At 40.3% G+C, this 13,761-nt stretch overlaps 2 protein-coding genes and 1 long non-coding RNA gene across 3 annotated transcripts; 1 reads left to right on the forward strand and 2 right to left on the reverse strand.

The window, feature by feature from the left end:
- On the reverse strand, positions 1–3,650 carry LOC120440477. Its single transcript, XR_005613276.1, has 4 exons — positions 3,544–3,650; positions 1,243–1,443; positions 296–377; positions 1–140 (listed from the first exon to the last, which is right to left on the reverse strand). It is a non-coding gene; the product is annotated as an uncharacterized LOC120440477 (long non-coding RNA).
- A 3,822-nt stretch (positions 3,651–7,472) lies between these two features.
- On the forward strand, positions 7,473–11,171 carry lgals2b (lectin, galactoside-binding, soluble, 2b). Its single transcript, XM_031736072.2, has 4 exons — positions 7,473–7,558; positions 8,945–9,018; positions 9,157–9,316; positions 10,755–11,171. Exons 1-4 carry the CDS (start codon positions 7,556–7,558, stop codon positions 10,899–10,901), a joined length of 384 nt encoding a protein of 127 aa, XP_031591932.1. The 5' UTR covers positions 7,473–7,555; the 3' UTR covers positions 10,902–11,171.
- Positions 11,172–11,366: 195 nt separating this feature from the next.
- On the reverse strand, positions 11,367–13,707 carry LOC116317357 (urotensin-2 receptor). The gene is made up of 2 exons (XM_031736071.2): positions 12,003–13,707; positions 11,367–11,667 (listed from the first exon to the last, which is right to left on the reverse strand). The coding sequence occupies exon 1, from the start codon at positions 13,358–13,360 to the stop codon at positions 12,287–12,289; it is 1,074 nt and encodes a 357-aa protein (XP_031591931.1). The 5' UTR covers positions 13,361–13,707; the 3' UTR covers positions 11,367–11,667; positions 12,003–12,286.
- Positions 13,708–13,761: the final 54 nt, after the last annotated feature.

The following is a 13,761-nucleotide window of genomic DNA, read 5'->3' on the forward strand; positions in this document are numbered from 1 at the left end:
GGACAATGAAAGTGACGGTGGAATACCTTCATGCCTCATCCCACACATTTGCCACTTGGGGTGGGGTGGGGTGAGGGGTGGGGCAGGCTCCGTTGTGCTGTCCCCCCCCCGGGGAGAGTATGGAGGGGGGTTGATGGAACCTGGGGGTGGGAGAGGTGGTAAGTGAGGACATATATGACTCAATAAAAACAGTAGATGTTACAATCCCTAATGGGATTTATAACTATTAAGGAAGTGCAAACAGAATGTTACAGAACTGTTATAAAGTATGGAATACTGTCTGTACTGGACATACCTGCAGACATGAGGAAAAACCAGTCAGCAAACGTGTAGCTATCACATGTCAATCTGATGGGTGTGATTCTTCCAGACTGCTGCTGTATTAAGCAAGTGCAAACAGAGTGTTACAGAACTGTCATAAAGCATTAAAGGGTAATCAGTTCAAATTACTGTTCTTTATTTATCACTGTCTAACTGACACTAACACAAGTTACAGGTAAGTACTGCAAGTTAAATTAAGCTGACGAAAACCTTTTAGAGCTGAATAGATACTTGCAAGCTCTACATTCAAGAACAATCTGAGCACACTGTCATCGGTTAGCATCAGTAGGTAACTTTAGCTAAAGACTGTATGAAAGCATTAAGGTGCTGCATCATCTCATCCTCTTCTTCTTTCTCATCTCCATCAGACCAAAAAGATGAGAGCGAATTCTTGTCATCTCTCTTTGTCTGACTGACTGCTACACATTTTGTACATGTTGAGCTTCCACTACTATTGAGGTGTATGGAGTGTGTGATCTGAGAAGGCACAGGACTTAAGTAGCTAAGCTGAAGCCTCAAAAGCTTCTTCTCACTGCAACAGTGCCCACTGCTGCTGACCTAAAGGATTACACTGTTGCATTTATTTTTTAACGCTGCTTGCTTCAATAGTTGTTTCTTATTGTCAGACAACGAAAGCCAGGATTCAACTACAAACATGAAACTTTGGATAAAACTTGTTGTGATTCATAAATGCAATCTGGATATCTTCACCAACACTCAAGTTATTCTTGAAATATTTATGCACTTCAGTTTACCTATTTTTATTATTATTATTATTATTTTCTTTCTTATTCTAGTCCAGTTATAGTAAAAGCTACCTAAAAAATCCTCATTTGATTAATAGTACACAGTACAATTGTACATTACAGCTTTGTGAAAACAAAAGAAAAGACTATTACTTATTATTTTAGAACAATAAACCTGAAGCAGATGATGAGAAGATATTGCAGAATTTTTGCAATGTCCATTAGTCTTCACAGATGCCAGGATGTCATTGTCTTTCCAGGAGGGTGGGCAGCATCATTACAGTTGAAGACCTTCTCCATGTGGCACATCTTCTGGAACAAGTCATCATCTCCACAGCAAGTAGACATGTTCCAGATGTGCCAAATTCCCTTTTTTCTTAAGCAATGAAGACAAGAGATAAAAAGACAAGAATATGTCAATCGTAAAAACAACAACTTAAATATGTATATCGACCTAGAGCTGGGCTATATATCGAGTTTTTTAAAAATATCGATATATTTTTATACGAGATATAAGATGTGACAATATCCTTTATATCGATATAGTCTATGTTACGTTATAATTATAGTTGCGGAGCCGCAAGTTTGCCTCTCTTTCGTCCACTTTTGTCTCTATGCAACGTTACTCGACCTCGCCTCTCCTTCACTGAACACAACTCCCCCTCCTCCCCCATCGCTTCCCCTGCAGGCAGCGACAAGATGGACACGGCAAATCTCCGTTAATGAGTTACTGCGCATCGCCCCGTGCGTGGGGCTGGACGGTGTCAACGTGTTAACGAGCTAACCACGCTAACGAGCTAGCCACGCTAACGCCATGCTCGGCCTGAAATCCTTTCATCTTCTCAAAAGTTGACTGCGCGCCTTTTGTGTGAATTCTGGTTGTGCTTGATGACCGCGAACCGATTTTATGTGATACACAGCGCTCAGCAGTCTGTCAAAAAATGTTTTAGTTCGACTTTGGTAAGCTACGGAGCTGCACCGCTTGATGGATTGTCGGAGCATTAGGGCTACCGAGGAGCCTCGCGGAGTAATACGTACTGTGATTCAACGTAATATTACCGTATTGTGTGTGTATAAGGACCATAAATGGCTCCTGTCCAGAGACCTGGTTACGAAGCGGATTTCAAACTCCAGGCTGTCAGTCACGCAGTAGAAGTTGGGAACAGAGCAGCTGTGAAATCTGTCTATGTTATTATGCTCAGCGTCTTTTAGTTTACATTTTGACTGCACAATTGTGAGCTCTTTGTTATGCACAAAACAACATAGTTTTCTTTTATTTATAGAGCATCATTATTTAATAAATGCTCATAATTTATTTTTGAGTAGTTTTTTTTCATGTACATCTATGCTGTATGTTAATAAAAGTGCCTGTGTGACATCTGGGACACAGCTTTGACTAAGAACTCTCTTTTTGTTCTTACTTTATGGCTTTAAAAAAATATTGAGATATATATCTTATATCGCCATCCAGCTAAAAAATATCGAGATATGAATTTTGGGTCATATCGCCCAGCTCTATATCGCCCAGCAATATAAAATGGAAATCAGTGTCAGAGATTATGAAAAACACAGGTTTTATTTCACATCTATTTAAAATCTTGGACAAAACTGTAAATAAAAGGTAGGAAAAGGACTAATCCACACTTCAGACAGTAAGCAAGTAGGGTCATACACTCAAAGACTCTTGCACTGGTAAGCCAGTAGGGGTTATAGAGCAGTATAAAATTAAAAAATTCAAACTTGTTCTCTTGGCTAACAGAACAAAATTGGATCTGAAAAGCAGTTTCAATCAGTTTTAATAAAACTGATTGATCAGAAGTAAAATGAGAGGTACTTGCAGCTTGACTAACCAACTAGAATATGTGAAGCAAGTTTACTTTGTTTTGCTCAAATTCCAAGAAATCCATGAAATCCTGCTCTTAAATTTTCTTAACTATGAAATTATGGTTCATATTTATAACCAATTAAAGTATTGATTGTTAAATCATCGTTTAAGTTTTTGTAGATCATGAGATGAAATACAACTAACTTATCACTCAGCTACTGGGTGTATGATCGCATAGAATTTACTGTTAACTTTCACACAGTAAACCACCAAAATATAAATTTTACATCAAACAAACATTACATTTCACCACAAATAGTGCATAAAGAACAAAAGTGCTTCGTTACATGCTTGTGATCCAAAATTCAAATCTGGTAAAAACAGATTCTAACACAAAAATCGTTTATATTGCTTTTAAACACAAAAAAACACTCCGTGAATTATCGTTAGCAAAATGCTAATTTTAGCAAGAGACTAGCATACTTTTTTAGCTAGCACGTGGTCTCAAATCACCAAGATGGGGTATCAGCGCGAACACAGCCACGTGGCACGTGGCGTGCTCCCGTTAACTTAGCACATTAAAGTTTGCAAGTCAGCTTTCGGACAGTGCAAACACTTGTTTATAACACTTTTTTCTGTATTAAAACTCACCAAAACGACCGACAGTTCAGCACGGACCACATGCAGCTTGTCTCATTTACTTTCAGGGTGTGAAAGACCCAGCTAATGCATGATGGTGATCTGATGCTTGGAAGGCGGGACTGCTTCTAAAGTTAAGTTAGAGAGAGGATCATACTTCCTGTTTTCAAAATAAATATTTTTCAAAGTAAAAGAGGTGAAATGCATTTATACAAATAAAAAGATGAAAGAAAATAACAAAAGGCGTTTTATCTACACAAATTTCTGTTGATTTGCTAACTCGGCCTGACAGTATTTCAAAATAGATTTTGGCACAGCTGTTAGCAAGCTTGGCTAGCCGTTTGTTTGTTTGTTTGTTTGTTTGTTTGTTTGTTTTACTCACATACACAATCACACAGAGTACACCATGCAGTGAAATGCTTGCCCGTTTGGCTACGGCAGGCAATGAGGTGCGTTTAATGTGTCTCTGTTAATTTGAGTTTTCAATGAAACCGTGATAAACAGGTATTTATGGTTCTGTGGTGGATCACTAGAGGGCTCCACTCACACCCAGTGTTAAGGAAGTGTGTTCCTCTTTTTTGTGGCGCGATATGAGCAGTTGATGTTAGAGACGAATAAAGAAGGAGTGAGAACTGAGAGCTCTGTGTCGTTGATGCTTACCTCCACAGTTCTACACTTTTACTGGCTGGGTTTATTTTGATAACAGTGTAATTGCAAACCATGCCACATGATGGTTTAAGTTATTTAATTTCGCTGAATATGTGAGAAAAGCTAAAGTAGCATTATATTTTTATGGTGATGTTTCTAAATGCAATTGCCTTTATTTTAATTAGTTCTCACAATGAAGACGCTGAGCGATCCTCTTGGTGAACTTGGAATAAATCATCTGTAAACAAAGAACTTGTCCGCGTGGTGGCTAAAAGGCAAAACAACGACTTGTGAGATAATTAACAACTAATAAATACATCTATATTTGTACAGTCAATGTTCATTACCAGGCCTCTGGAGAACTACAAGACATGTTGAGGAGGTAATTTAGCCATTTGAATCTGTAGCTGTATTGGCTCAAGGACACATCTAAAACCTGGAGGAGACCGGCCCTCGGGGCCTGGGGTTGCCCACCCACTGCCACTGAGTCTTCACTGTCATCACAGACAAGATACTGTCCTTTGTGGTTCATGACGGGGGGAAAAAAAGTATCATTAGAGTATAAGACCTTCTCCATGTGCCACATCTCAGTAATAGAATAATCTGAGTTATAAACTTCCTATTTTGTTTCATTCAGTGTTTGTTGGAAGTACTTATGACTGGAAGTAATTTTTTTTTTCAGGAACAGCTTGAATATCAGCCTCCACCAGTAAGTATTTTCCCAGATTTATTTTTCTTTATTTCCTAATGTTCATGCAACTTAATGCCCTTAACAAAGTGGTTTCTAGCTAGGGTCTCTCTCTCTATCAATATCTATCCTTAGATATTGATCCATATACATATGTATCTCTATCGATAGATAGATAGATAGATAGATAGATAGATAGATAGATAGATAGATAGATAAGGAGAGAGAGATCTACAGGGTGGGCCATTTATATGGATACACCATAATAAAATGGGAATGGTTGGTGATATTAAAGTCCTGTTTGTGGCACATTAGTATATGTGAGGGGGCAAACTCCTCAAGATGGGTGGTGACCATGGTGGCCATTTAGAAGTCGGCCATCTTGGATACAACTTTTGTTTTTTCAATAGGAAGAGGGCCATGTGACACATCAAACTCATTGGTAATGTCACAAGAAAAACAATGGTGTGCTTGGTTTCAACGTAACTTTATTCTGTCATGAGTTATTTACAAGTTTCTCTTTCTACACAGCCATTGACATGTCAAAGAGGTTAACATGTGAGGAGCAGTTCGAAATTGTGTTGATATCTGGTGAATGCAGTAACCGGGTCATTGCAGCAGATTTCAATGCAAGACACCCTACGAGACCACTCATCTCCCATGCTACAGTTAGCAAACTGCTTGCTAAGTTTCGTGAAACTGGTTCAGCGTTGGATTTGCCAAAATGTGGACGCAAGAAAACTGTCACTAATGAAGAAACATCAGTGGCTGTCCTAGCTTCATTCAACAAGAACCCACAGCGTAGCATAATGTCACTGGAGAGTGGCATTAGTTGAACATCCCTTTGGCGGATATTAGCTACTCACAAATGGCACCCTTACAAACTCCAGCTACTGCAGCATCTCAACGAGGATGACCCAGATCGGCGCACAGAATTTGCAGAATGGGCAAAACAAAAATTGGAACAGGACCCTCAGTTCACGCAGAAGATTTTGTTCAGTGATGAGGCAAACTTTTATGTGAATGGTGAAGTTAACAAACAAAACCACCGCTATTGGTCTGACACTAACCCACATTGGATGGATCCCTCCAAGACTGTTGGAACAACAAAAGTGATGGTTTGGTGTGGTATATGGGGTACAACGATAGTGGGTCCATTCTTCATCAATGGAAACCTCAAGGCCACTGGATATTTGAAATTGCTACATGATGACGTGTTTCCCTCTTTATGCACTGAAGCTGGCACGTTCCCTGAGTTTTTCCAGCAAGATGGTGCACCAGCACATTATGGGTGCCAGGTCCGAGCATTCCTAGATGAACAGTTTCCTGGAAAGTGGATTGGTCGTCGTGGGCCAGTTGAATGGCCCCCAAGGTCTCCCGATCTGACCCCCTTAGACTTTTATTTTTGGGATCATCTGAAGGCAATTGTCTATGGTGTGAAGATACGAGATGTGCAGCACCTGAAACTACGGATACTGGATGCCTGTGCTGGCATTTCTCCTGCGGTGTTGCTATCAGTGTGTGAAGAGTGGGAGAAGAGGGTTGCATTGACAATCCAACACAATGGGGAGCACATTGAACACATTTTATAAGTGGTCAGAAACTTGTAAATAACTCATGACAGAATAAAGTTACGTGGAAACCAAGCACACCATTGTTTGTCTTGTGACATTACCAATAAGTTTGATGGCATTCTCTGAATTAGCTCGATGAGTCACCTGAAATGGTTTTCCAACAGTCTTGAAGGAGTTCGAAGAGATGCTGAACACTTGTTGGCCCTTTTGCCTTCACTCTGCGGTCCATCTCATCCAAAACTGTCTCGATTGGATTTAGGTCAGGTGACTGTGAAGGCCAGCCCATCTGGTGCAGCACTCCATCACTCTCCTTCTTGGTCACATTGTCCTTACACAGCCTGGAGGTGTGTTTGGGTTCATTGTCCTGTTGAAAAATTTATGATGATCCAACTAAATGTGAACCAGATGGGATGGCATGTGGCTGCGGGATGCTGTGGTAGCCATGCTGTTTTAGTGTGCCTTCAGTTTTGAATAAATCCCCCAACAGTGTCACCGGCAAAGCACACCCACACCATCACACCTCCTCTGCAATGCTTCACAGTGAGAACCATGCATGTAGAGACCATCCATTCACCTTTTCTGCATCACCCAAAGACACAGTGGGTGGACCAAAGATCTCAGATTTGGACTCATCAGACCAAAGCACAGATTTCCACTGGTCTAATGTCCACTCCTTGTGTTTCTTGACCCAAACAAATCTCTTCTGCTTGTTGCTTTTCCTTAGTCGTAGTTTCTTAGCAGCTATTTGACCATAAGGTACGTTTTGTTAAATTAACTAACTGTTGTGGAAAATAAAAATCACAGTGATTTAACAATCATTAAAATGTGTTCAGAATTTGCAGATTGATGATGATTAGTCATGACACATTCCTTTCCCCTGCATAAGCTACCTCTATGAGTTTAAAGTATTGGTATCAGCAATACTGGTGCTGCATTTATCACAGTATTGCACAGCACTACTAAGTGGATTCAGTGACAGGCAGATATTGCCATACCCCTTTTTTTTACAGCCCTCCTGCCCCATATAAACCGCTCACCTGCCTGCAGACTTGTCACTGGAGGCATAACCCACTGAAGATCAGACCGTCAGCACAATCCACTGAAAACCATCACCATGGTATGTGGACTTTCTCTGCGTGAACAATAATCTGCATCTGCTACCTTAGTTGTGGCATTATATTCTATCCTGATGTATGTGACCATTTGCTTTGATTCTGTGGCTGAACCTCATACTCTGCCGTTTCATGGTTTACTTTTCTCGTAGCATATACAGTAGTCAAATAGTCATATATATTAAACACATAGACTAAATATTTATGAGGCTGAGGAATAAAAAAGCTCAAAGCTTGTGTATCAACCAGTAATATTAATAGAGCGTGTTTTATAGAAGTGATGATGGCTACATATATTCTGTGAACATGTGTTTTGTGTACAATAGAGAATCTCCCTTTGATTGTGAAAATGCTGAGGCTATAACCAAATTTGGGCTTTAAGTAACAGTCAAGAAAATACGTAACCCTTACACTGATTGTGCTTACCTTACAGTTATAAGTATATAAGAGATAATTCTCGAGTCACAGCCTGGTAACAGAAGAAAAATCCTATTCTAAGATTTAACATATGCCACTGTTGACTAATCTGAATAATTCAAATCCCCCAGAGGGATTAATAATGTATAGCTTGATCTTCTATCAAATTCCCTGTGAAGTCGGTGATAAACCAGCATGAATCTGAAATGGGTGAGCAGAATAAACCGAGGAATCTGTGGGTGCTGTACTGGAATATAGGGTCCAGCATGATGAAGTTCTCGTTTGCCCATTAGGTGAAGCCCAGCACATAAATAGGAAGAACAGGTGAAAGGAAGAACAGTTTATTGCTTTATTGATCAGGTGAACAGGTTCACTGGCTTTGTTAAACATTGTTTAAAAGTCATGTTGGGTTTCTCATTTGTATACATGTAAAATCGATCTTTAAACACATAAAATCAATTTAGACTTACTTCATTTCTTTGCCTCTTTTGTCTGTTAATGGGCACATATTGTACAAAGATATGGTAGATGTGACTAGTGTCCGAAGAGCTATAGGTCACTGTGTGGGTGGGGGTTTTTTATGGCGACCACGTCAGTGAACAAATACGACACCTTCCTGTTTTGTTAATTTTACAACTGTGGGTACGTTGTTTTACCTGGGTTGATCATCAACTGCTAAGATAAGACAAGCACTAATCATCAGTTTGCTCATGGCAGTTCCACTGTCTTAAACCATCATGTAGATAGTTCCTAAAATTTAATAAATAAAACTGATAGACCAGATCTATACACACTTCTACAAGGAAGAGTTTTTATCACCCAAGAATGAGGACGAGTACTGAAGTCTCCCTATTATTATTATCAGTATTTCATCTTGTGTCTTCCCTCCAAGAAGTTCCCACCATAATGCTCTGAAAGAATCCAAGTATTGTTTTTTTTCAACCTGTCTTTTCCTGTGTCGCTTTCCTTTACAGAAAATCCAGGATATGTCAATCAAGCAGGGCTTGGAGTTGAAGGTCCGCGTCAAGCCCGGTGCGACTGGTGACAGGTGGGTCCTTCTCCTAATATGTTCATGCTGAGAGTGTCCTGTCCATTTCACACAGCAAAGTCGATTTAGTTATCTGTCAGGAAGCAGCGAGTCGAGTTCATGTTCCATCCTTTCCTTCCCTTCCCACCTCTGTCGCAGTTTTGCCATCAACATTGGTCATGATAGTGAGAACATCGCCATGCACCTCAACCCCCGGCTAGACTCCAACACCATCGTCTTCAACTCTTTGTCCGGGGGCACCTGGGGTGACGAGATCCAAGAATCGAACTTCCCTTTCAGACGCGGAGAAGAATGCAAGGTTTGTTTGAAGGCGCGTGGCGTCTGAAAAATGTAGTCACCAACACACAATACTCTGAAGAGGTTCGAATGGTTTAAGTGAGGCTTTTACACACTGGCATAACCAGTTTAACATCAGTGCAAATGCCAAAACACAGTTCTCTAGAAGACAGAGAACAGTGTCATCTGTGTTACTGGACTGAGTGCAAATTTCACAATATAAATGAAAGCTCATAAAAGTTACAATGTCTCAATTGTGTATATCAGTCAGATGATAAAGTTAACTAAGATAGGGCCTTGATTTGCTGATCCTTTGATTTATCACATCTTTGCATGTCACTCTATGGGCAAGTTTTTACAGCTCATAGCTTGAAAAAATGTAATTGTACTCTTAGACACACACACACACCTGCTGCACTTTAATTTAAAGAATATTAAAGTAAAGCACACCCTGGGTAAATGAACTGCATTTCCAAGCTGTTATCATTTCTTTGACTATCAGGGTGTAATTAATGGGTTTGGTGCCTGCGCAGTAACGCTGCTAGGTCAACGGGTAATCATGCCAGGCTTTATAGGCCCATAAAAGTTAATAGCTGTCGAGAAAGATTGCCCCGGATGTTTCTGGAGGAGGATTTTCTGTCGAAACGGCAGCTTTCTTTCAGTTGTGTAACAATGAAATTCAAGGAACAGTTTACTTTCTTGGAAGTGGAATTGCTTGAAGTACTTATCTGTAGTCAGTGTATTATCTGTAGTAGATAGCTGCGTGCATGGCCACATTTGGGAGAGGCAGGAGTAAAAAAGCACCTAACTGCAGCATACTGTGGACAGAGTCAGAAGCAAATGATATAATATCAGTATCTGATTTGTTTTGTTTTTTTAATTTGGAAGATTTTTACTTTTTTATCTTGCATTCAGCTACCTGCACAACTGGAGACACAGAAATGTGCAGCAGGATGATTAAGTGATACTATTAAACTATTAAAGTTGGCCAGGGCGCCAGGCTGCACGGACACCCAAGATTGTGAATGCGGTAACTCGAGAAAGAGGTGATGTAGGATTTTGAAAATCATACCATAGGTTTATCTACTAAAAATCTCTTATGAGATCAAATATCAGTGAGCCTGACCTCAACGCTAAGGTCAGAGGTCACCTAATATTTTCAAATTTATACCATAGGTGTATCTACTAGGAGGCTGAGGGGTAGCCCTGGTGGCCCCCTGTGTTTTTAAAATCTGTGCAGTCGTGCCCTTCTAGCTGATCCTTGATATGATATTGATATTTATAACCTGGGGTTTTGTCTTTTTTTTAATAGATGGCTAAAATAAATTTGCAGCTGACTGCATCCACAGCAGCTTAGGTTCTGAGCCCAAGCTTCAAAAAAACAAAGGTATCCTTTTAACCAAAAGATAAATGTCATTCACCTCCCTTTTTCTCCCTCTTGCTTTTTCTTACTTCTTCAGTTTTACATCAGCTTGAACAACGAGGAATTTTACATCAAGCTTCCTGACGGCAGCATGATTAACTTCCCCAACCGCCTGGGTGATGTCAAGTACAAGTACTTCGATGTGAGCGGTGATGCGAGAATCATCGGCATCAAGCTGAAGTAGAGGCTGACCTCTTCTTAAGCCCCAACCCTTCACCTCTCTACCTTTTGCTTGTTGATAAAAGAGTCTCATGTTTTTACATAGCTGAAATTAGGCTTGACTGCTAATCTGAAATCTGAAAAGTAACTCTGGAAATGTCAACCGATTTAGATTGCTGATGTTGTAATGAGACGAAATGGCCTTAAGATGGAGCCCCAGCACATCTTACCTTACTATGGTTGGAGGACAGCTCAGCAAAGCTGGATTTGTTAATAAAACCCTGAAAGAAAAGAGTCTTCTTCGTCATTTACTTCCTCTGATACACAAATACGAAACACCACATGTAATTTACACCTACATGTTCTTCACAATATTTATGCAACAAAGACTTATTTCAGTTTTTTTTTATATCATTGTAACATACATGAGTAAAAGCAGTGGGTGTTTAAAAGCACTAAAAGAAGATGCCAACGCATTTTTGTCAATGTCTGTAATTCAAAAGCAGAATTATTATTTTTCCCTATTTTTTAAAGTTATGCAACATTTAAAAAAGAGGGAGAAAAAAGAAAACCTGGAATTGTATTGGTCATTATCTTTAATATGCGATGAGGAAATAGGTTAAAAAAAGAATAAAAGTGGACATGGAAAAGGAGGTGAGGTGGGAGATGTAGCACACACTTACACAGACAATTTACAGGAGGACTCAAAAGACAAGCGTCCGGAGGCTGAGGAATGTGGCACAGTGCAACGACATTCCATAGATGGAGATGAAAAATATTTGTCTGTAAAGCTGGTTTCAAATTGGGCCATTAAAAAATATTAAAACAGTTCTGTACAACTCATTCACTTTTCTATTGTATTGTTTTTACAGCAGTTTCACTTTAATTGTTACAATGTACACAGTAAAAATATGTAAATATGTCATTCTATTTTCAAATCTACAGGCTAGATGTCTATCTGCTCAACAGAACATAACAAATACAAAAATAATGATCACAGTGAATTCTAGTCAGTTTAGTCCCTACCTCTCTACACCTATAATTTTATTCATTATTTAACATTTGAGATATCTCATATGCAATTTGGTACAAAATGAACAAAGTTCGTAAGTTAAATCATCCAAACCTGATTCGTCAGATTGAGACAGAAGGCAGAACCATGTTTGTTATTGTGATTGAAATCCATTTGATTCAGCTAAATGTATAGTTTATTAAATGCTTTCAGTCAAGTTTGGTTAATTCTGCTAATTCTACTTTCTCAAAACTCACAAAACCTTAACAAGACGAGTTAACTGTCTCTTTAAGACAGTAGAGGAAGTTAGGTTTAAGCTGGGTCAACTCGATGTAGATAATAAAAAATGTCCTCTCTGAATCAAAACATATTGCGACTGGACAGTTTATGCTAGTTCACTAAAAGTCCTGCAGTGGGGTTGTCACAGCTGACCCGGGATCAGCCCTGCTGGATCCTGATGACTGTCCTTTCTGTGCTAAATAATCTTTGTAGTTCCGAGTCAGAAGAGTGTAGAGAAATGGATTTATACAGCTGTTTCCATATGTGAGACACGTGACAAAGAAATTTACATAATTATGAGCAGCTGGAGACAAAGCTTTGAGGGACTCTGGAGAGAACAGTTTGGCTAACTGCCATCCCCAAAAAGGCAAGAAGCAAGCCCAGTAAGCTACCACAATGCTAAAGATCATTGATACGACTTTTTGTTTGAGTCCTGTCCTTCTGGCAGAGCGGCTGCTACCCCCTAAGTTAGCCTGCGCTACCCAATAGCGCCTAGCCAGCCCTGCATACAGTCCAACAATTACCAATCCAGGGACTAAAACACTGGTGAAAAACAGAGCAATGATATAAGCCTTGAAGGCCTCAGGGGTCCAGGTTGGATAGCAGATTCTCTTGACTGAACCAGCCACAGTGGGTTTGCCCTCCCTGACTCGGATCATCACCATCATGGGAAGCGTTAGCAGAAAAGATAGACCCCAAATAATTCCTGACACTAGCCGTCGGTTGCGGGACGAAGACTTGTGTGCACTGAAGGGTTTGGCCACAGCACGATACCGCTCCAGGCTCATAACACCTAAAATGAAGACACTGGCATGCATGGTGAGGAGGTCCAGACTCAGCAGGATGCGACATCCGGCCTCACCAAACAGCCAGTCATGGGCAAAGTAGGTGCAGACTACAAAAGGGATGGTGCAGAGGTACAGCAGATCAGCCAGAGCTAAATTAATGATGTAAACGTACATAGAACCTGTGCGCCGCAAAGCAGCTGAGCGTGTAACAATAAGTGTGTATGTGTTGCCAGACACGCCCACGACGCACATGATAATCAGTGTAGTACCAAGCAGGGATGTCACCCACAAGCCACCACTACCTCCAGCACCGCTACCACTCCCTTGGGACTCGTCAGCTCCTGCCCCTGGGCTCAATCCAAGACCCAGCTGGGGAGTTAAGGTGGCATTAAAAGTGCAGTTCATTGTGAGTTCATGCAGTTCAGTGCAGTTCAGAGAGGTCAGAGGTCAGGCTACAAAGCTGAGGAGCCAGTTTACACAGGGTTATTTGACTCTTACCTCACAGGAAAGGTTTCATCTCTGTGGAAACATTTCACAGTGTGAGGTGAAGTGCAGAAAGAAGATGCCAGTGGACCTTATAGACAGTCAAATATTTCTGTTAAAGTGAAACATTACAACACAGTTCCTTCCAACTTGTAGTGCTTATTCCCAAATAAGTTTGTGATGTCAGATGTCTGTTTAACATCAATAAAGTCTCCAGCAAAGATTCAAGTCATATGAACACCCCAGACTTAAGAGATGTTTTCTGTTGGGCGTAGAACTTAAGCAGATCCAAGCTGGGTCATTTAAGAGCAGTGGGGAGCAGC

This window comes from Oreochromis aureus, linkage group 6 (genome assembly GCF_013358895.1).
Source record: "Oreochromis aureus strain Israel breed Guangdong linkage group 6, ZZ_aureus, whole genome shotgun sequence".
NCBI lineage: Eukaryota > Metazoa > Chordata > Actinopteri > Cichliformes > Cichlidae > Oreochromis > Oreochromis aureus.

Excerpts from the sequence above, each read along its gene's own strand:
- lgals2b (XM_031736072.2), top strand. Across the intron at positions 9,019-9,156 it reads CCCGGTGCGACTGGTGACAG|TTTTGCCATCAACATTGGTC; the intron begins GTGGGTCCTTCT and ends CCTCTGTCGCAG. Across the intron at positions 9,317-10,754 it reads GACGCGGAGAAGAATGCAAG|TTTTACATCAGCTTGAACAA; the intron begins GTTTGTTTGAAG and ends TTACTTCTTCAG.
- LOC116317357 (XM_031736071.2), bottom strand. The coding sequence starts at position 13,360 with ATGAACTGCACTTTTAATGCCACCTTAACTCCCCAGCTGGGTCTTGGA.